At 35.6% G+C, this 24,531-nt stretch overlaps 1 protein-coding gene across 3 annotated transcripts in view; it reads right to left on the bottom strand.

The window, feature by feature from the left end:
- The window catches only part of LOC138715356 (uncharacterized), a 100,303-nt gene that overhangs the window by 45,333 nt on the left and 30,439 nt on the right, over positions 1–24,531 (bottom strand). For 2 of the 3 annotated variants that reach the window (XR_011336250.1, XR_011336252.1), the window contains exon 3: positions 9,918–11,428. Coding sequence is in view for 1 of the 3 variants with exons in the window: in XM_069848183.1 (XP_069704284.1) it covers positions 11,286–11,428 (143 nt within the window). In the remaining 2 variants the exon portion in view is untranslated. Of the gene's footprint in view, positions 1–9,917; positions 11,429–24,531 lie in introns of those variants that run through there. The other variant, XM_069848183.1, reaches the window with a different exon arrangement.

Here is a 24,531-nt window from a genome sequence, read left to right as displayed (position 1 = left end):
ACACCTGCAACCTCCACTCCACCACTTGACCCACTGTAATTACATTCACAATCGGTTTCATGTTTATTTGTTGTTCTACCTTCACACCTACAATGTTTTGATAATATAGCAACATCAATTACCTTGCCAGTGTCCACACTAATTGCCGCCACAACGCCATTTAGTGAAATGTGGCCCCTTTTCTGCCACGTCCCATCAAAGGCAGCTGATATGCCTCTGACATTATCATTTTCTGCAACTGCTTCTTCCACAGCAACCTTCATGTTATGTAATGCAACATTTTCAATCGCAGATCCAATTATTATGTTATATCTAGTAGACCTGGTTGGAGGAGGTGGCAAATTCAAAATGCCACATAAAGTCTCTCCACCTGTCTTACCTTTTCCTATAGCCCTAAGGCCATACATAGTCAAACATTTACTGTGTAGAGTTTACACTGTTATTGGGTTTATCTTTGAAATATCAATAGATGAAGAGTTGTAAAAATTTACACCATACTCACAGTATTTACATTTTAAAACTAATTCTGCAGCAAGACCAATATGCTTTTTTACCTCAAGAGATATCCCACCTTTGCCACAGCCTTTACAGAATACATTATTTTGCAGTACACCAGATAATATGCCAACATCTATAACCCCATTGGTATCACTAACACTGTGTTCTTGTTTCAGGGTTTCATACCTGATTTTAGAATCTTCAAGTTTCTTTCCTGATGCACAGCCATTATTTACAGATTCACACTGACCACATGTGCTAGAGGGTTGTAGGTTAGAATTCACCTTACTAACAGTGTTCTTACGTTTACCAACATTTCTTCTCTTCTTAAATACTTTCAAACTACTTTTGTAACCCATATTGTAAGAAAATATCACAAAATGCACCTCTATAATGCAACTGAACTGTATCGTAACACAATTAATAATAGAACTCCGTACAGCACGTGTATAATATCACAACACTGTAAACAAATCCATTGCTACGAAACAAAGCACGGACGGTAAACCAGGTGTGCCAATACACATAAATTCCCTACAATGAAAAAATTTCGCACATAAGGCGCAAAATTTGAAACTAACATAGTAGTATCACAGTCTAGTATATACAGTCGCGAAGCTCAATACGTAGTAAATATGCAAACATTAGATAGTTGCTCACCACTAGGATCGCTAATATCGCCTCATTACAGGCAATACAAAATAGTACCGTCACAGTCTATTGTTTCTAGCACCCTCAAAACTCAAGCTTCGTGACTGTATATAGTAGACTGTGGTAGTGTGCTAGATGAACAGGAGACAAGCCCATAGGCGGAATAATGGGGGCCACTGCCCCCCCCAACTTGTATGATCTTTTTTTTTTTATATTATTCTATTGAATTCAAAATATCTTTTTTTGTTTTGTTTTGTTTATGATTAAGTTTTTTTGCTTAAATTGATGAATTAATGTCTTCTGATCATGTGCCTGGACTATAATACTCTATTTATTTTAAATTTCTGAATGTATAAGAATTCCTATACTACCTCATTTGAGGAATGGAAGCACTGTAATGTTTCTTTCGTAACAGCCTGTACTATTGTCTTTGAAGTCTGCAGTTGTTGAGGCCACCACTTCGAAATGTATGAATAACATACTGCACGACAATGCAGGAAAAAGAAAAGTGATCCCAGTATAATGTGTAAACTTAAAAAATGAGATTAAATAAAATAATTATTAGAAATTACATTTCATATATCTTCGGAAGGTAAGCTTCATATAAAAATATTTCTGTTAGCACTGTTACGTAGTTTTATTGATGTATGCATGTGTTTCTGCACGAGAGAGAAAAAGAGGGAGATTGTTTTAAGTTATGCCCTATTATAATTTGTAGCAGACCTACAGTTCAAGCCCTATACAACTCGGTTTGAAACATCGCCGATATGGATGTAACACTGTAAAAAAAACATGCCCCTCCCCCCGAAAATCCTTTATTAACTGATCATATTCCAATATACTGTACCACAGTCAAGCTATAACGGAGGAGGAGGTAATTAATTATGTCTTCCTTTGCCTCCCCAAGGAAATGGTTCTCTCTCCGCCTATGGACACGCCCACTTAAATGTCACTGTTCATTTAAACCGAAAAAAAAAAACATACTTAGGAATCAGATAAAACTTAAATCATGGCTCATCTGAAAGATAAATGAAAAATGAAAAATTCAAGATTTTTTGGCTTACCAGGTCCCCTTAAATTTCAGTGTTTTTTTTTAAATGAACTAATCGCTGTTAGTTTTTTTTTTCCAGTTCACTTTACGTTAAATGAAAGTCCTCTGAAAATGCTATAGACGGAGCCAATAAACCAATTTTTCGTAAAATTGCAATGAGCCCCTTCTGCATGTATACCCTTCTTATAATAAACATTGTAACCTGGACTGTTAAAATGTGACGTCTGCTTGAAAATTTTAACATCAACTACAATATTTGAGTTTACTGGGTCCTTTCCTTTAAAAGCCATTATTTTCGTTTTCGTCAGTGCTGTATTAAATATAATAAATGACTATAATATTAAATACGACACAAATACAAATACACAAAATCTGGAACTTAATTTTAGAAAACTACAGGCTGAGCCATCTTCAGCTAAAAGGACCATTTGCAGTGTGTAAACCAAATACTTGTAAAATTGTAGAATAGACTCCTCATCTAACTACTCTGAATTATCTTGAAGACAAGATCTAAGATAGAGCAATTCTAAGAATTCATCAGTGCTATAGAAACAGTGATATAATAGCAAACTGATTTGTATAGACCTATTTATTTATTCTCATAATCCTTTATTCGTCTTTTCGTTTTTGACAACTCAAGTTATCAATTCTCTTACTTCTGTAACCATACACTTCTTGTCCAGTCGTTGGCTACTGCAGAATTAAGGCTGAAATATTCCCAGCCACTTTTGATAGTACCTCTGATTGAGGTTCTGGCTGATATGTACATCTATTATCAGACAGTACATCTCACTTGACAATACGTGCCAAAGGAAGAACAATTGTTTGTATCATATAATTCTGAAGTCTGATTAGTGTAATATGTAGCTAGTCGGCGATGTATGCAATGGAGGGGGAAAGAAATTGGTCACCTACCCAATTATCTTCTGGCTTAGTTGCTTCATGAGTGATGACTTATTGGTGTCACTTATGAGATTCAGACCTGTCTTCGGACAGCTGACAAAGCAACAACTTTTGATAGACTCAAAAACTTTTATCTCATGTAAAGTCTGTCAGGAATGGTGGATAAGCTCATTTTTTTTGCCGATTGCTATAGACTTATTCCACGTTAAGAAAAACGCATTGAGCATATAGGGCTGTTCGATCAAATGACCAGTTGTCACAGAAACGCCTACCTACCACACAGCTTCTACAATGTACTTTGCAAGGTCCATAAAACCAATAACTTTTTCTTAATGTGGAATGTTCTATAGTAAAGCATGCAGGAATCTCAGCCCTTTCGTTCTCGTTTTCTAAAAAAAAAGTCTCCTCCGAGTAGCCAATTTGGATGTTCTTTTCTTTAACATTTTATTGGGCTCTAGCATCCATATGCTTGAGGGTAAAGGGTGTCCTTTGGACTGCAGTTAGAATTTGGTGACCTCTCTGCTCTACATACATCAGCTTTCTTCCTGCTGCACATTCAGCAGAGTTATGGTGGGGAGAATCTTCACAGATGGATAGATTATAACCTTGGACTTGTTTCGAAAATAAACTTCTATTTGGGATTCCGATTTTGCTGCTCCTGCATCCGATGTGAGTCACGGGTGAATGCAACACCGCGCCCCATTCCTCTATTGTGTCATTAGGCCTATATACCTACGTCATCCATTTTCCTACAACTCCGACCACATAGTCCCTCATACATACACTTCTTCCCTGAAGAAGATGGCAGAGCTAGCCGTCGAAAGATTGGAATCTAATCTCCAACTCACCTGGCTGAGAACCCGAGAAGAGTTATTCTATATCAAACGCCGGGAAAGCCTCAAGTCATACTAATTTATTTGTTGGTTCACTGCCCAGTATCTTATTCACTCACTCAAGCGCCCACTAGTACACTTTCTTATCCACTTTCCTACAAATCCAACCACACAGTCCCTCATACATGCACTTCCTCGTCCAGCCAGTTGAATACTAATTTATTTGTTGGTTCACTACCCAGTATCTTATTCACCTACTCAAGCGCTCACTAGTACACTTTCTCGTCAATGTTTTTCCTGTACCATCTGACAATTTCGAAATGTGTTGCAGAAAAAAAAAAGAGAGAGAGAGAGAGAGGGGGGAGAGGGGAGGGGGAGAGGGGGAGAGGGAGAGGGAGAGAGAGAGAGAGAAAGCGCGCGCGCGCGCGTGCGTGCGTGTGTGTGTGAGACATTTGGCTGCAGAACATGTGGTTGATCCTTAGTGTCCTGCTGCAGAACTTCACCTTCAAGCCGGCACCAAACCAGAAGCTTCCAGACCTCATCAAGGTGCATGGTTTCCACCAGACATCACCAGATTTCTGGTTCTGTCCAGTGCCACGGGTGTGAATCTTTGCACAAGTGATTCTCAAACGACAACCTGTAGGCAATCCTCTCAGAGCTTTTCACTTAGGACACATGCATATGAAATTTAGCAGAGGAATCCTCGTCATTACTGCTTACTTTCCAAATTAATGTGAAGTTTAGCTGGGTGCGAAATCACGAACTTTGAATATTTGATTTACATTTGTTGGAATAGAAGCAGTTCTGCAGAACAGAAGGATAACTTCCAGGGTTGGAGATTGAGAAACTGTTCACTGCGGGAAAGCCACGTTACACCTGTGTTTAAACATAGCTACAACTTCAAACACATTAGTTGTCAGATAGCTGGAAAAATAATAAGAATGTGTTTTATGCTGTTTATATGAAGAGGCTAGCAGTAACTAGAGAGTATTGCTATTTATTGAAGGTAAATGTTCTGTGAAGTTCTAATTGGATACAGATAAACAGATTGTTTCATAATTAAGATGATGTAATACAGAGTAGTGCCTTACAAGAGTTGTCGGTATGCAGCTGAGTAAATACAGGGAGGCTGATGCTGATGACTTCAAGAGAAACAATTATCATTTCGAAAGATTAACATTTCTCAGAAATAATTATTTTTTAGACATTCGTTTCATGGTGACTACTTTTCGATTCTCATTTTAGCATAAAAAATTCATTGAATTCTGCATCCATATATTAGCGTGCTTAAAAAGTAAATTTCCATGCCTGAAGTACTTTTAAGCACACTAATTAGAAATACTGAAAACATAAATTCCAATTATTTATTTATTATAAATATTCTCAACACAATTATTTAAAATTGAAATTACATTTGGAGATTTGATATATAAATTATTCACTTCCGAATCACTCACTTTTCTAATTACATTTATCACTTTCGTTGTAATAATTGTATATTCCAAATTACATAACAAGCAGAAAACAACTTCATAACAACCAGCAACACAATCACTACATATCCAAAGGCCATGAAATCTATCTCTTTTTACATGAATATAATACTCTTTCGTCTTCAACATCATAAGTTCGCCATTGCGAGATAACGAATCAACAATTTCATTCTCTTTAAAATATAAATACATTTAGGATTCTCGAGTGACTGTTCAAAATATTTTGCACGAAATACATGCGGAACCAGTGTTTTAAGAACTTGCCGTGTTGGACAATCTTCACTTGTCATGCTTAAAATGCTATTATTTCGCAACTTGTTGCATAAATAGCAATTATAATTGTGATTATTTTTATCCCTTTATCTTTTAAACACATTTACAAACACCCATTTTGCAAACATGTCCACATTATTATTTTCAGTTGCAACAAATAATTTTGCATAATGTTTTTATTACATTTATGGTTCAAGAGTATTTTAATGCTTTAATTAATAATAAATCAGTTTAAGTAATGTATATTTTGCAAGACGCATGCTTCACCCTAAGCCTGAACACTGCGGGGACAGCAGTCTCCTCGTGACTGTTATCAGGGAAGACTATACAGGTTCTAACAAACTTAATTACCATTCAGCTCATGCAATCTGTGGTTTTTTTTCGAAACTAATTTTGAAGCTATTGATGTTACTGACGTAACACTCTTTAATTATCAACTTCAAATATCAAGGTTTAGGACAACATACTGCCAAAATCTTCTGCTGAAAAGGTTAGAAAATACAGGGAGAAGCTAAGTGACGAAAAAATTAAAGAAATCAAAGAAAAGAATGCACAGCAGAAACCACTTTAAGAAAGAAATGGTCTAGAGTGCAGAAGAAAAAATAAACTGAAAATAATAGTAAATTACGAATGAGAAAGTACAGAGAGAAATTAAAGGCTGAAGCAATGTTAAGAGATGTTGGATATGATTCACCATCTAAGTCTCAGTCATTGGGGAAGACAATACATCGAGCACAAAAGTCATTACCAACATCTCCAAGAAAGAAACGTGCTGTTGTGAAGAAACTTGCTGAAAAGTTTGGAGTCATAGAAACTTAAGAAATTAAGCAGAAGGAAGATGAAAACTCTCATGATTATTCAGCTGTTTCACAATTTTACGAAAGTGGTCTAGAGTCTACTGTATTTCCAGAGCACAAGGATTTTGTCACTTTCATCAATAAAGATCCAGAAAAAGAAAGAAAACAGAAGAGAGTGTTCATGATGATAGCAATGGAAGCATATAGTTATTAAAAGTGAATATGCAATGTTCAATTAAAAAATCTAAGTTTGCTAGTTTACGACCAAAATACAGTATATACTTCCAGTTTCTGAAAAAGATAAAAATGTTTGCTGTTGTCAAATGTGGACCTTCTTACTGACGGATTATGCAAGTGCACTGGAATATCCTTTCTACTAATAAATTATTAGAAATGTCCACGTGTGACTAGAATATCGCATGCTACTTGGAAAGCCAAATGTAATAATACTGAACAGTTTATAACAAATCTATTCCCAGATAGTACAGGTGGACAGACACACAAAATGGAGGCAGGATGGCTTCCCAATAGTTTCTGTTCTGCGAAGAGCCAGGCATCGCATTAAGTGGTCCCTGTCCATATCTTCATCCAGATTACAGAGCATGCAGGTGGGCGTTTGAAGTAACCCAAACTGATACAGGTTCTTGTCTTGGCCATGTAAGGAAGTCTTCCAGTTTGATTCTAAACTCATGAGGTATTGTTCCTTCATTTGTAGAGTTTAGAGCAGTGGTATGATACTGATTTGAAGCAACTAGTGAGCATGGCAGCTTTTTTTCCTAATGTATCTGCCTGTTCATTGCCAGAAATTTGACAGTGTCCAGGGATCCACAGGGAGCTAATTTGAGTTTCCTCAGTGTCTCACAGCAGTCATGAATCTCCACTGATGCAGCAGGCTCAATTGCACCAATTGATTCTATGGCAGATCTTGAATCACTCAGGATGACAGTCTTAGAGAATTTTTCAAGATGCAGTAGAAGTTGGTTTAATGCTGTTTGAATGGCTTGATTTCTCCATCAAACGCTGTTTTGAATGATCCGATGGATTTATAAATAGTTGTTGTTGTTTTCTAATGCCAGGCGTTTGACAATAAAGTCATTTGACCTCTTGCACTCCAATATTTTTCAAAGATATTATCATGGCCATCCACTGAAGCACAGATTTTGAGGTGTTACGAATCCATTTCTTGGTTTGAGTTGCACAAAGGGCAGTTAGGAGATTGATATATTCCAATTCTATGCAGGTGTTTGGCCAAACAGTCATGGCCTGTTGCCAATCTAAATGCAGCTACAGACGATTTTCGTGGTAAATCGGGAATTAACTGTGGATTATGATGCAGAGAGTTCCCTTTTTTTCCCTTGAGATTGTGTTATCAAATTTTGTTTGTTGAAGTCTAAGTATGTAGAAGTAATAAATCTTTTCACAGAGTAATACGTAGATTTAGTAACAGGTCTGTAAGTAGCAGTGCTGCCCTTCTTTGCTAAAGCATCCACATTCTAGTTTCCCAGGATTCCACAATGGGATGGTATCCATTGGAATACAATTCGTTTATTGAGTGATATTAATTGAGAGAGCATTTTAGTTATTTCTGCTGTTTGAGATGAAAGTGTGTGTTTAGAGACGATTGATAGAATAGCTGCTTTGGAGTCTGACAATATAACTGCATTTTTAAATTTATTGAAGTGACATAGAAGATTCCTGAGACTTTCACTTATTGCAATGATTTCTCCATCAAAACTTGTTGTTCCATACCCAAGAGATCTATAAAGTGAGAAGAGACAGCACATAACACCAGCACCGGCACCTTGTTCTCTGGAGATCAAGGATCCATCGGTGTATAAATGAAGTCAGTTTTGTGGAGGGTACCGTACCTAATATTAATTGTCTCTAAAGACAATTGTTTCAGTATTTCAGTGTTTACTTCTGATTTCAGTATTTCTTCTGTTAAATTGAAATTTATAAAAAGTGAAGATGTAGCTGTATATTTTGAGCCCTTCGGGTTCTGGGTATTTACTGTTGATAGTCTCCAAGGCCAAAAGCTTTAGACTCATTGTGTCCGTTCCTTTTTTAAAAACACTTTGGTTTAGGTCTGTGAAGCAGTCATGGGATTCTATTCCAGTTGGATTCTGTATCATGGGTTGGGGTTCATTTGATATAATTGAATATTGTTCTTTTAGCTTATGTACTTTCTTCACAAATCCATGTTGTGTTTTGGGGTTTCTTTCTTATTTTCGTATTTGTACCAATATTGACCATCCGATAGTCTGATTAGCTCTTCATACAACAGCATGGATCTCTCTGAGGGTCAACATGGCATCCACAGCAGTTATTTTTACAGTCTTAGAGCTGCCCGATTGTGTGTTTTACATTCCAGGAAGAACATACTTTTGATATGTAGTGCTTAAAGTTGAGCGAGCACATCCCCATTTGCATTCTGGAAGGCGTTTTAGGATCCTCAGTTGGTTTGAAGTTTGGGAGCTAATTTTCTCCACTTGTTGTTTCCAGGATAACTTATTATCAAAGGTTACGCCCCAGTCACCTCCCAGTCAGCTGTTAACTGATCAATAAACTTTCTAGACCTCAAAACTTTTATAAAACATTTCCGTTTTAATTTTGACATATAATGGAAACCAACCTCCAATAATCATTCTATACACAGCTTTCTAACCACCCAGAAACTCATAAAATTAGTAAATTTTGTTTCCTCATTGATAGATTATTAACTATTCCACTAAGTAAATCTAATTATAATAAAGAATATAATTATATTATCTCTTTAGCCCAAGATAATGGTTTCCAAAAACATACAGTAGACAGCCTCCTCCAAAAACGTAAGAACTCAACACACTTTTCTTGAACCGATAACCCCTAAAAACATGGACAAGCATGACCTACTTTGGACCGATTTCTAACCAATTGAACAACTTCTTCAAAAAACACAATATGAATATAGCCTTCTGCACTAATAATAAATTAAATAACGTCATACCTAATAAAAAATTTCATAATAGAGATCGACTTCAAAATAGTGGCATATATATGCTACAATGGAAAAATTGGCCTAGCAAATACATTGGTCAAACTCACAGAAATTACCAACCCAGTTTAATGAAAATGTTTCCGATTTCAAATACAGTAAACGAATATCAAAGTTTGCAACCCATCTGACAGAACAAGGTCATGAATTAACCAATATAAATAATACACTACAGGGCATTCATCCTATGGGTAACAATCCACGTATACATATTGCTGAAGAATTTTATATTTCACAAGCATTAAATAATGGTTTATCCCCTCTGAATGAGCAATTCCCAAACATACATAGTTTGCTTTATAATTTAAATTCTCCTTACACACGTGACTTCCGATACTCCAATATGCTTCTTCCCCCCCCCCCACCCTTCAATTTGATGTTACTTAGTCATTTTGTAAGCGTAACGTTCGTCAACATTTGTGGCTGAAGTTTATACAACAAAGGATATATTTTCTTCTGCTCCATCGAGGTAAGTAATTTCTTTATTTAATTGGTTGCCCCCCTTCTTTTCGTGTTTCGTGAATTAACATCATTTGGTTACAAATCATAAATAATTTTCATTATTAATCCTTTCAATATAGTAAATAAGAATTTGTACATACTATCAGATTACAAGACAGCGCATGTCTCAAGTGTTACTCCAGTCTTACCACACATGAAGCTGCATATTCACCTCTCTTCACTACTCTGCCAATTCGCATCAGCATATCGATCTGACATTTGTAAATGCAGCCTTCATGTTAATCTTGTTATGCAGTCACATTGAATGGTGCTTATGCTATTTATATAGCTTAATCTTATACTCATTAAACTGGACTGATCATTTACTTTTTAACAATTCTATTCTTGTACATACAGTTTTTACTGTTTTATGGTACTATTATGAATTTTACTCATTTACTTGTGACTCCATATGTGATATCATAATTCATTATGTATCCGAATCTATTTTATAAAACCCATGGTTTCACCGATTGTTTATAATACTTTGTTCATAAGATTTTGTAGATTAATTGGGGATCTGATGATGGTTCCTTGAACCGAAAACATTCATCAATATGTTAAAATAAAACATTTATGTTATTGTAATATAATTGGATAAGTTTGATAGCCATATTAATAAAACTTTTGGAATTTCTCACAGCTTATCGGACCCAACATGGTCTTTAAATATACTTTCCAACAAAATACCACATAATCTTTAAAAATTCTAGAACATTCGTAATTACTAACTATATTCAAGAAAACAAAGGAAATGCATGAGTTTAGCTTGCAGTAAGTCTGTTGCCAGATTAATTTCAGTGCACTTTAGTGGCAGCAAAAGAAAAGAAATTTCTTGGGACGAAGTGTTAAAACAAGAAGAACCAAGAAAAACGTACACTCCTTTCCTGTTGCATGGCCATAAAAATATGATTAATTTATAATACGCCTACAGCTCCAAACATTTCTAAGCATGTTGTGCCTATCGGAAAACGAAGGAATTAAATGGAAAATGCGACCACATGTGCTTAATTATCGCCGCATTGAGTGGAACCAAGGGACGGAGCATGAGATTCAGACATTTTTAGCACATAAAGAAAGAGATCGCCAAACAAAATGAAAGATTTAATGGTTGGTAACATTAAGGAGTGCACATAATTCACTACTACTGTAACAGCTCAACTTTGAACAAATGGGAAGGGAAATATAAGAACAGGCTGAGGGCGATCTATCTGAAAAATGGCTTTAGACATACAATTTATAACTACTTACGCATAAAACGACTACAAAGCCCATAAAATATATATCTCAAACATGAACAGCAGCAACTCTTCGTTGTTTCCTCCTCCTCCTCATCTTCTGCTGATGTGGGAGCTGCGGGATAACACACAAGGGCTCGAATGGTCCTGGGTAGCCTGCAAGCAAAATAAACTGCATTCACAGGCTTTCATTGAATGGCATATTAATAGGGTGAGGAGTCATATGCAACTGCATATTTTACTATCCATTTGTAAGTGATGTAAAATCATTTTAAACAGCTGTAATGCAGAATATTCAAAATCAATTCTACATATTTTTGCATATTTCAGGTGTTCCTGTACATAAGAGACTGCTGAGCATGTAATGTAGCACATTTTCAGGACTTAGTGGTATAAAGCCCCAAATTAAGATATTTTGTAAAACAATAATATTCTGAAATGTTTGTCAGCATATAATATTTTTCTCTTAAATTGTACCCAATGGCGGTAAATTCCTTGCATATGCAGTGTGGGTGTGGAAAAACCAAAACCACCACACTATGCTTGTGTTACAAGAAGCATTCCCAAACACCTCTACTTCATCATCATCCATACAAGTTGTAGGCCATTACAATCTCATAATAAAGAGGAATTTTCTCCCCAGCTCTTTTTGTGACGTACCAGAGATCTCTTCCAATGGGACTGATAGTGAAGCATAGCTTTTGGGATTCTAGGGGATCTCATACATTGCAGATGGCTCATCCATTTGTTCTCATATTTCTATATGAAATGGAGTATTGATTCCAGACCAAGAGGACTTAAATATAATAGAGGGGTTCAATCGCCGCTAACTCTTTTAACCGACACTACGAACGCTACCATTGTTTCTTACCAACATTCCGGCACTGAATTCAGATGCCAAGAAATGGACAATGAGCATGCGTGCTTTTGGTTTAAGTTGTCAGTCTTGTTAAGGTAGGAAGGTGAAAGAAAGAACCGAAGGAGAAGGAAGACATCTTGATTTGTCTTGTATCTGTTGTGTACTGTGAAAGATGCCATCGTATGTGAAGTGTGAATTATAGAAATAAGAAGGACAGCCACCCAAATAAGTGTTTCTTCAAAATATCGCGAGATAGTGAACGGTGAGTTTTCATTTACAATAATAGTAATTTTATCACTTAAACAAATTTGATGTACTGTAGATTTTTCTAGTCACGTGCATCATTATAAATTATATAAGATACCGGATACTATTCGTGTGTGTGTGTGTATATGTGTATATATATATATATATATATATATATATATATACACACACACATCTATATATAATAATAAATTTAGCTTCCCTTATGGAAAGGTTGTCAGATTTGATAAAGCGTATTACATACAATTTGGAAACACACCTAAAAGGTAAAATGATATACATTTGAAACAGTTAGGAAATCGAATATGCAAAATGTCAGAAAAATTTACACCTAAGTAGCGTTTGTGATCATTTACAGTTAAGAAAGGGGGGGGAAATATCATCAGATAGGTTAGAATGATTTGAATGCCATATACCACGAGAAAAATAATAGTACGGATTGATTGGCATTGATATCTAAACCAATCAACAGCCATCGGTTAAGATAACTTGAAATTTCCATTATCACTCCCATACAAATGATTTCTCAATATCTGAACTGATCCTTTGAGGGCAGTAATGGCTATTTCCTTCACAATGCTGTGTGTTAGGCCCAAGTTTTTACATTTGTTGGCAAAGAAGGAGGGTATGGTACCTCATGCTCCCACCATCAGACCTATCACATCAATGTGGGACAGGCTATATTTATCTTTATAGAACGGGATTGTTGGTTCATAGATCCGTTTCTTTTCACTGTCCACCTCATGCAGTTGATCTGCATGTGTCTCAAATCTGATGGTGGGATCGAGAATATATGCCGAGTTGTTCTTAATGGCAATGATATCAATTCGCCGAACACTTCCTTGTGTGGCTAGTCCCTGCACCTCTTGATGGACTGTAAACCCTACTTCCTTCAGTGCCTCGGCCAGCATAGAACAGACAGCATGGTGACGGATGTTGCGAAGGGCCTCACTATAGGGGCAGAAGCCAAGGATATGGGGAAGAGTTTCAATCTCGCTGAGACAGCGCCTACAGCGGTACCATTCCGACTTCTACCCGGTACAGCTCGGACCGGAGTGACATAGCCTATCATTTTAAGGGCGTCTATCCATTCCGAGAACGTTAGACCTTTGTGATTTCTTATCCAGCTGTTTGCTGGGGGGAACTCTTTGTTAAGAATCACTCCTTTACCCTTTTGTTACAATGTACACCAATTTTCAAATTCTTTGTCTCTTAAAGCGTCTCTAACTTTTCGAGAGTGCACAAAATTTTCACGATTATTTAAAAAAGAATTAGCAGGAGTTAATTTAAGGCTCTTTAAACATGTTTTACTCTCCTCAATAAGGTCCCTAGTGGAAGTAATGTAAGGATCATTAGTTTTGTGTAATACCCTTAAGCCGTTAATGTGTTGTAGCATGGATTCCCAGCATACCTTAAAAAGACCAAGACCTTTATATTTACGATGTGTATATATCATAGAATCGGGTGTGTCAGCTGGTAGTTGCAAAATTTCTTTCAGAGTGCTTTTAATAATTTTATCAGCGTTATCTAAAAAAGTATTGGGTATTGTTTTCAAGGGTATTGTCTGAAATGTGTAGATTAATGATGGGCAAATTGAGGAATTTAATATACAAAACTTTTGATCCGGATGTAATAAAGGAGACGAAATTAGCAAATCTAATCTAGTTTTCAGGTCGTTTAAAACGGTTTGGGAATCGAATATACAAACATCAGAAAAATTAACACCTAAGTAGCGTACATGCTCATTTGCAGTTAAGCATGTGATGGTAGTGTCATCAGAAATGTTTAGTTGATTTGGATGCAATTTACCGCGAGAAATATTAATAGCTACAGATTTATTTACATTTATATCTAAACCGTTTGAGAATAAGGTGCTTAGGAAAATATTTGGGGCTAAGCGGGATGAAGTTACAGGCGAATGGAGAAAGTTACACAACACAGAACTGCACGCATTGTATTCTTCACCTGACATAATTAGGAACATTAAATCCAGACGTTTGAGATGGGCAGGGCATGTAGCACGTATGGGCGAATCCAGAAATGCATATAGAGTGTTAGTTGGGAGATCAGAGGGAAAAAGACCTTTAGGGAGGCCGAGACGTAGATGGGAGGATAATATTAAAATGGATTTGAGGGAGGTGGGGTATGATGATAGAGACTGGATTAATCTTGCACAGGATAGGGACCGCTGGTGGGCTTATGTGAGGGCGGCAATGAACCTTCGGGTTCCTTAAAAGCCATTTGTAAGTAAGTTATATCTAAACCAATAGCTTTGAAACGATCAAGAGCATCCTTGTGAGTTCTAAAGCAGAGTTTTTGTTTTTAGCTATGATAACAGTATCATCTGCAAAACCAAGTACAGTAATAGGTTTTAAACCTGAAACAAGATTGAAACCTTATTTGGCAGCAATCGAGTCTTCTGACATTTCATTAAGGATGTGATCAGTACATAGATTGTATAATGCGGGTGAAAGGGGCAATCCTTGTATAACTCCTTTTCGCAAACCAATGGGATTAGTTTTTTTTTATGATTGTTTTCTACTCTAGTGGAATTATTTAGTTGAAGTTTCAAAATTAACGTTTTCAACAAGCTTGGAATAAGCAAGCTATCTAATGTGTTTGATAGGTGCAAGTGCCCAATATTATCGAATGCCTTACTAACGTCAAGGAAAACGAGAGTTGCATCACATTTTTTAGATTTTGCGGACATTGAAGTGGACCTGAGAAGGGATGTATTAACTATTGTTCCTTGAGAATGTGTAAATCCCCTCTGATGAGGATTGAATTTTATGTATTCCCGAAGGCATTTATCGAGGACGCATTCAATTACTCTACGTAACACGGAACAAATAGTAATTGGTCTCCAGTTTTTAAAGTCATTTTCGTCACCAGAGTTATAAAGGAGAACACTTCTTGCGGTCTGGAAGCATGGAGGTACGTGCCCAATATGGAGCATTCTTGTAGCTATGGAGGAGATGATTTCTGCAGCAGTATCATCTCGAGATATTGAAAGCGCAACTTCTGACTTGGTGATAGATTTCTGGAATGTTTCATCTAATTCGAGTATTTCTGCTTCGGTGTAATGGGATGGATATTCTGATCGAATATTGTTATTTGGTTAAGAAAAATTTGAACTGTAAAGTTGTTGCATCTCACTGACATCTAATTTGCACGTTGGTTTATTTTGACTCAGTACTGTTCTTATTGCTTTCCGCCGTTGATTGAAGTAATCAAATTGTGTTTTCTCATAAAGAAATCTGTTTTTTCTTTTCTGTCGGTCTCGTTTTGTGGCTCTTTCTGGGTTAGTGGATCTGCTGTAAGTCCTCTGGTTATTTAAATTTTTCTTTAGTTTTTTTGCTTCGTAATATTTCCTGGTTGGATGTTTGGGTCTGAGTAGATAATCAATTGCTTCGGATAAGAAAATCAGGAATTGCTGTGTCACATCATCAAACACATTGTCGGATAACTGTGCGCTAAATTTATCCTTCCAAGTAGAAAGATTTTGTTTGTAGAAGGATAAAGGACTTGTATTAGCAGTAGAGTGGTTTTCGAATTATTAGTTAAATTATTGGAATTGTTCTTCCACACGGTGGTTGAACATCGGGGTTGTTTACGAATGAGACATTCTCGATGAATATCTGGGTGGGATTTACTAATATGTATGTTGAATTTAAGAAACATTTTTCACAATAATCACACTGAATTTGATTAGAACTCTGCGTTGTGTTACAAGTATCTAAAGAAATATTATTTATGTCGGTTGACTCTTCTCCTGTTGCAGCCTCCATGTAGTAAGAAATATAAAAGATTTGCTTATACTTGACCAAGTAAGGGTCTATAAATTAATAATAATATATGGTATTTGTAAAGTCTCATATATCGCAATAGTCTCACCTACAGTATATTCCAAAACTTATATCAGACACAGCACAGAACTATAAAACTTTCATTTCACAATATGCAAAACCAATAAAACCTGGACGTTGTTGATAAAATGTCTATAGCAACACACAACATTGCAGGAAACAAGGCGAAAATGTCACTATTTTCCAAAAGTCATTCAATAAATCATTATGCGAATACCACTTTGTTTAAAAAAGAATAATTACTATGTATATCTTACATAAAATAAGTCGAAACACCTTAAATGACACTAATAAGTTCACATAAATAACGTCAAACTGTTCTGTTTCTCCGATCTCATTCCATGGCCATTCCATAATACATATATGTATTATATTTAATTTCTGTATTATGTATTCATCTAAATTAACAATACCACGTGGTGGATATTTTTCAAGAGAAGGATCTATTGCAGTTATTCTATGTACTGAAACTCCGGTACCCTACTGCACACGACACTGATGTTTGATTTATCTGGTTTGCTACAATTTTAGAAGTTATTTTCAGTGATTTAAGTAACTTTATTCTGTCATGTGTGATGAGGCAAAGTACAGAATGATAATCACAGGAATGCTTGTTCGTATCTCTTTATAAAATCACTCAGATAAAGCAGAAAATCGAAGGGATCAGATGCACTGAGACATGGTAGTTTATACTTAAACCGTTTTACTACAAATTTTCAACATATAAAAAGGCTAACCAAAAAAGTATTACAAATGGAGGAATAATTTATATTTTATCTTTAAGGTCACTGGAGCAATTTCTTTTCATTTGCTAGCATATCCCAGTGATTTTACAAGGTACCACGAAATAGTGTTCCTGTGCTCATCATTTATATTTATATTATATTATATTATATTGTATTATAGATACATTATATTATTTATATTTATCCTATTATTTTTATTTCCCTTTTTTATTTCAGATACAAGGGATGGCTAGAAGCAATGGGCAGAGAAGACCTAAAGGTGAATCTGCCCAAGAAATTGCATAACAGCTTTCGATGTGTGTGGTCCATTTTGAAGATAAGTACTTCACAAGTACCCTCTGCACACATTTGAATAGAGAAGCCATACCTTGCAAAGTTCAGGCTATCTCCATCGATCAAGGTAACCATATACTTCTTAGGTATCATCAGCTTACTTCTAAAACCAAGTCAAAATTTATTATTTTTTAAAATGCGTCTCCTGATAACACCTCGTTAGTATGAAAATGCTTCTACTTTTTGTATACAACAAATGCATAACAATTGTTAGCTGGGTATAAAAATAAAAAGTTCTTATGTGCAATTTTCTGAAATGCAGTTACAAGATTTTTTAAAATAAGCCGATGATATGCAATTTCAATGCTTCAGAACTACACACATACAGTATATTCTGTCAAAATTGAAGATTATGTAATTGTTATTTATAGGAAAAGATAAGTAGCCTGTATTGGGCTTAGTAGACCCCATAACTGTACCCTCTATTCGTGGTGTTATAGGCCTGCTTACTCTTACTGTTGGTTTATAATTATATATTTTCTGTTGTTTCGTTTTATACAGATTCTGCGGGACCTAACACCAAAGAGGAGAAAGATTCGCATCTTTGAGTACAATTGCATCGTTCGAGAGGAAGAGTTCTCAAGACTACGCAGAAAGAACCGAAGATACACACTGCCCTTGCATGTATAAAGAGTAAGGTTCCTGGGCCATTATATGAACCAGTAAGAAATTGTATCTCTTCAGATGCACGGTGTGTACAGAGGAATTGGTGGTCACTAGAAATGAAAACAAAGTCTCTTAACATTTATTTACAGAGCCCAAGTTCCTATAGGATGATTAGGAAGTTATTAAATTTCCCTTCAAAGCCTCCATTGCTTAGAGTATTGCAAAAGTAATAATAATAATAATAATAATAATTTATTTATTTATTTAATCTGGCAGAGCTAAGGCCAGTAGGCCTTCTCTTCCGCCCAGCCAGACTCTAATTCTAATTGAATACAATTGCTTACATAGTTATTACATTAATATCTAGACCATAAAACAACATGAAAGTAAATAATTAAAGTTGGATAAGTAATGTTAGTGTGACAATAATAAACATTGGTAAGAAATAGTTGTTATAATAATAATAATAATAATAATAATAATAATAATAATAATAATAATAATAGTAATAATAATAATAATAATAATAATAATAATAATAATAATAATGAGATAATTTAGATATTTAATTGTGATATATATAACCATTAAACATTGAGAAACCTGAAACAGCTATTATTGTTAAAAGATTTGTTAGAAAAATATTTTGTTAGCGTATTCTTAAATTGGTTTAATGTCTGACAGTCCCTGACATTACTTGGTAGGGAATTCCAAAGCCGAGGAACAGCCACAGTGAAAGAAGATGAATATGAGGATGTTCGGTGGGAGGAAATGGATAACATTGAGGAGTGTTGTGATCGTGTGTCTAAGTTTTGATGGGTGGATAAATTCTGAAAACGAGGTGCAAGATAGACAGGAGTGGAGAAATGCAATGATAGACAGGAGTGGAGAAATGCAATATGTGAAAGAGAAGGGAAAGACAGTGGATTTTCCTACGATCTTCTAGACGGAGCCAGGACAACATTTCGAGGGATGGTGTTATGTGATCAGCCTGGCGAATATTGCAGACGAAACGGACGCACATATTATGAACATGTTGTAGTCTCTGCACCTTTTATCCACATAAACACCTAGATTCTTTACTGATTCACTGAACGGAATTTCGGTGCCGTATATTTTAATCGGGGACAAATTTGGTCTAGTAATAGTGCTTAACAAACGTGAATGGCCCACATTGATTGACTATGATTTTTCTGGATTTAGTTTAAGTCGGAATTTCTGTGTCCATGTCCAGATTGAGTCCAGATCGTCATTAATTTTAGTTACCACTGATGATGGTTTTAGTGATAAACTATTTGACATACTAAGGAATGCCTGTAGTAAGATAACTGAGACTGACAAACTGTGTTGCCTTATGTGGGATGAAATGTCTTTAAAAGCAAACTTGTGCTACAATAGTAATGAAGACATCGTAGATGGCTTTGAGAGGTATTCTGGCAATTATTCATCAGATAGAATTGCCAACCAAGGTCTTGTGTTTATGGTTAGAGATATTTGAAGTAAGTACAAACAAGTTCTGGGCTATTTCTTAGCACATTCAAGCACCCCTAGCAATACATGAGTTGAACTCATTGTCAAAGCAATAGAGAAGCTGAGAAGCATTGGTTTAAAAGTAGTAGCTACTGTTTGTGATCAGGGCTCTAACAATCAAAAGGCGTATCATTTATTGGGAGTTACTACAGATCAGCCCTCCTTTTTTGACAGTCCTCACTTGATTAAAAGTACACGAAACTTGTCCAAAAAGTATTCTGCTAAGTTTTACGATAATTACACTGCAAAATGGGAGCACATTGTGCAGTTATATAACTCAGATAAAGATAATGAGTTTCGTGCGACTAAACTAACTGATAAAGATGTTTATGTGTCTGGTTTCAGAGTTATGAGGGTGCACACAGCAGCAAGAGTTTTAAGTCATTTGTTTGCTGCAGCCATTCTCACGATGTCATCTTTTGGGATGCTTGAAGGAGGAGTACACACTGGAAAATTCGTAGGTTATGTGGATAAAGCTTTTGATTCATTAAATGGCAGAGTGATGGCGGACATTATGAAGCCATTATGTGGTGCAGTGAAGGAAGGTACCAGCCGCCATGGAGTCTGGGAGGAAATGGCGAGTTTTTTTCAGTCTGTCCAATTTATAAATACTGAAGGAAAGACAATACATGCACCATCCACATATGGTTAGGTACAAAATTTTTATGCTGCAAAATTGTTGTGGGAGGTTGCTAAGAAAGAGGGCATGCACTCACTTTTGATGGGGAGGATAAACCAAAATTGTTTGGAAAATACATTTTGTATAATCAGAAGGAAAGGTGGTAATAGAGACAACCCTACGTGTAACGACTTTTGTTATGCTTTCCGAGCAATTGCTGCCCAGAATATGCTAATATGTAGTGACAAGGGAAATTGTGAAATTGACTATGATGTTGTCCTAGCATCTATAGGGTCAACAGGTACTAGTTGTGAGATGGTGGTTAACCCACCAAACTCTGAGGTGAATCAGTTCATTGCAAGCAGTTGTAATTTCTCTGACCTGAGTAATGATCTTGTTAACAGCAATGCTATGTTTTATGTTGCTGGTTATCTTGCCAAAAAGCTCTGTTCTGCAAAACAGTGCTGTAATTACTGTTGCACAGCTGTTCTTGACTCTGAAAAAGTCCTCCCAGCTGGTATAACATTTCCTATTTTTAAGGAATATGAAAAAGTTACGAATGGTCTCCAATATCCTTCAGCGAATTTACTTAAATGTGTTGAAGATATGACACATAAGTTTGATAATAACTTCAAAAACCTGATTTCTATGTCTGATGTAGTACAGAGATTTACTAGCCTCATTCAGGATGAAGTTTGTTTTGATTTCCTTGCACCTAATTGTAATTCTGATTGTAAAAGATATTTGGTTTTGTTGTTCACAAGAGTGCTGATTCATGCAAGATTACGGCGAATGAATGAAAATCTGTCAAGTGATGATTACAGAAAGGAAGGAAAGAAAATGAAAAAAGTCCTGCATCAATAAAATGGAGTTTTATGTAATATAATTTCAGATTATATTACATTTATGCTATTTAATGATAGCAATTTATTGGTGCAAGATGAATTTTGTTTTTTTGTTTTTTTTTTTTTTGACATTATCAGAAGACATATTTTCATTCAGTTGCATTGATTTAACATTATAGTGAGAAAAAAAATAATTTTTGCATTCGAAGTTACAGTGTGAAAGAAAATCAAAATTAACACTATCATGAATAAAGCTCATTAAATTGCTTTATTATATCATTGTCTGACAGCAGATTTTCTAAGCTGTTATGAAACATTTTGGTCATCAGTGTTACACATTCTAATAAATGCGTTGAGGGCAACTGAGGATCTTCATTTACTTTTTCATATTCTTTGAACATGAATGTTATGCCCTCTTGTAAGTATTTTTCATTGTCTGAAAGAGCTGCACGACAATAAACACACTGTTTAGCATCACATGCCTTCTTACCAATATAACCAGGAATATATTATAATGCATTTGCATTCACGATCTCATTATCAACATCGGAGAAATTAAAAGATTCCCTCACCAGCTATTAACCTCTTTCACAATTTCATTTGTTACTACTACATAACATTATTTTGAGCAGCAATGCCCGATTACTGTACTGAATATCATTGCAGGAAGAGTTATCTGGCTTGTTCTACCATCCTTATTTCTAATTATGCAAAAGTAAATCTCTAAATAATCTTGATTAATACTCCAAATTTAGAGCGAGTGCATATCAGTGTAAATTTTTAACAACTTCCCATAGTAATTTTGCTCCATTTAAGTCATAAATTCAACGAGATGTGGATGGCACATGCACAGTTTGTCACTATTTATAAAATTGACACTACTAAAAATTCAACATTTCATTCCAGGTGAATACATGCATAGACTTTTCTTCCACAGCCACACATACTGTCTTCCTGTTCTCGAAAACTGTACTTCTATTCAGTGAATCAAATGTCTTGTCCATGTTGCCTACAAATTCTGCTCTATGTGTTGCATCTCCTGCATGCACTGCCAGTCTTGGCTAGCAGGAAATGTCTGCAGCTACTGCATGGCTTAATGTCCGTGTTTCCATTTTCCTATATTGGTCTTGAACTATTGCATTATACTTTTTCGACATATTTCGTGTACATTTTAAGAGATGGTTTGTGTAAAAAAATTAAACAATTCTTATCTGACCATTTGCTGAATAGAATGGTTGATCTGGCTTTACTCCAAGCAAGATGTAAGCTTTTTGATTATTAAGCCTATGCTCATATACAGTTGCTACTACCTTAAGGCCAATGTTCTGTAATGCCTGAATTGCATTGAAAATAAGATCTACTAGCTATGTATCAGGAGTACCGGAATTTGTTAAAAATTAATTCTGTACCTGCTTGTAATTATGACAAAGACCAGTTGCCGTAAACACACACAAGCACCTGATTTGCAGTTTTACCTGATAATGAGTGTTTTCCAAACCCATCAACAGTATCCTCATTATTATTGCTACAAGTTAAACTGATATGTAGTGGCATTTCATTGCATATGTGACAGCGCGGCTCACCTGGCAGTCATTTTGTCACAAGCATATTTTAGCTCATATAATATTTTCTCACAAAATCAGCATCATTTGTATATTTAGCAAACTTATGTAGAAGTATAGCTTTAGAAGGAAATTTCAATGACTTTCTGAAAGTTCTGTTGCACTTGGACTTTGTAAGTAAATATTAAGGGTTTTACATTTCAATTCTGATGAGCAGTGACATCCCTGAGCAAATTGTGAACAAGAGCTGTACAATTTCTTTATTGGTTCATGTAATTGCTTAGGCACAACTTGCCTCATTGTGCACAGGGCTTGTTCTGTCTTCAGTTCTTCTCGTACCTTGTTTTCCCTTTCCATACTCTAGCGGTACAGTTGGATGCAAAGACTTCGAATTTTCCTCCTTTTTGGTGTTACTGTCTTTCCGGAAGAGAACGGGAGTGAATATTGTTCAACTATTTCTGTCTGCATTCTAAGTGGAGAAACTTCTGGGGCAATGTCAAGCTTCTTCATCTAGGTGTTCCTCTTAGCACTGATGGTGTATCAGAATAAAAATTTCATTACGAAGATTTGAAGAGCTGTGTGCCTTTTGGACTTTACATGTGCTTGTGAAACTGGATGCAGAAAGTGATCCTGGTAATACGCTATTGTGTAATACACATTGTGGCCAGGGTTGTATATAAAACACAGGAGCTATCTTCTCGACACACTAAACAAAGCTTGTGAAAGGTACTGCATATATCATATTTAACATTTCATATAATTTAAACACAATGACAGTTACACTAGCCTTCTATGTTATCACAAGGCAAAACACACACACACACACATTGTAACTGCTTATTTGCAACATCAATATTTATTTGTATAAGACTTTAAGAATACAGCATTGCAGACTTCGATTTCTACTGAGGATGATAACACAATAACTCTAATAATATATCTAGAAATTGAAGAAAATTAAATAAACTGCCTTTACATTTTTTATGAAATAATCTCCGATTTCCAATAGACAAGTATACATATGATTTTTTTATACAACACTTCCCTGTGATGTTGTTAATTGTAATTATTATTGCACTAATAGGATCATGAAATCTTTCTGTATTGCAATAAGACTGTAGAAGTTAATTGTAACAAAATATAATATTGTATGTTTATGAAAAAAATATTGTTACCTAAATAAATTTAATGCATTCTAACCACGACAGATTTGGTAGGTCATGTCTAATTCATTTCATATTTCACAATCCTTTTCCTTCCTTCACTTCCTGGCATATCACGATCTGAAAATGCTGATGATGTTGGCTCGAGATCTTCATTCCAACGACAAAAAATCAAAATATTAATAGGGATGGTTATATTTCAAACATTGATATAAATATTAATATAACGGAGAGGTGCAGAGTATTCGTAAGTAATAAATTGTAAATAATAATAGGCTATAGAGGGCAGGTGAAGAGAAGTCTTTTGAAATTTCCACAATTTTTTGCTTGCTTGTGGCGCTCCTCTGGTAGTTGAGAGAAGCTTCTTGACAGATTACACTTAATCCGGCTTATGAACTCCTCTCATATATCAAGCCCTCTTGTTTGGCGACTGCTCTGTTGCAGGCTTCATTCCACCAAGGTGGTTTGGGAGGCGTTTTATTTTTAGCAGATTGTTTAGAGAGAGGACATTTCCGGCATTCTTCCATTAACAAGTTATGTATGTCGTCAAAATCCTTTATTGTATCCTGAAAACTCTGTAATTTAGATATTATATCATCCACCCTGTTACTATTAATATGTCTGGGTTGTGCTGGATTAGGTTGATTGAGGAAAATGGCTTGGTTTAAGTATAAATCTATATCAAGCGGATAGTAACCACTATTCATAGTATCCAAAATTGTATTAATATTAATATGCTGTAGTAAGTCTTCGGATGACCAAATTAAGTCTGGTTGAGAATCATCCTGACCTCATCTTCCTTTTCTAGTTAAAATATGTTCAGATGCAAGTTGCCAATCATGTAATATAGCAAATTCTATGAG

Source organism: Periplaneta americana, chromosome 15 (assembly GCF_040183065.1).
Source record: "Periplaneta americana isolate PAMFEO1 chromosome 15, P.americana_PAMFEO1_priV1, whole genome shotgun sequence".
NCBI classification, from domain to species: domain Eukaryota; kingdom Metazoa; phylum Arthropoda; class Insecta; order Blattodea; family Blattidae; genus Periplaneta; species Periplaneta americana.
Note: the sequence above shows the minus strand (reverse complement) of the source record. Positions and strands in the feature narration are given on the sequence as shown.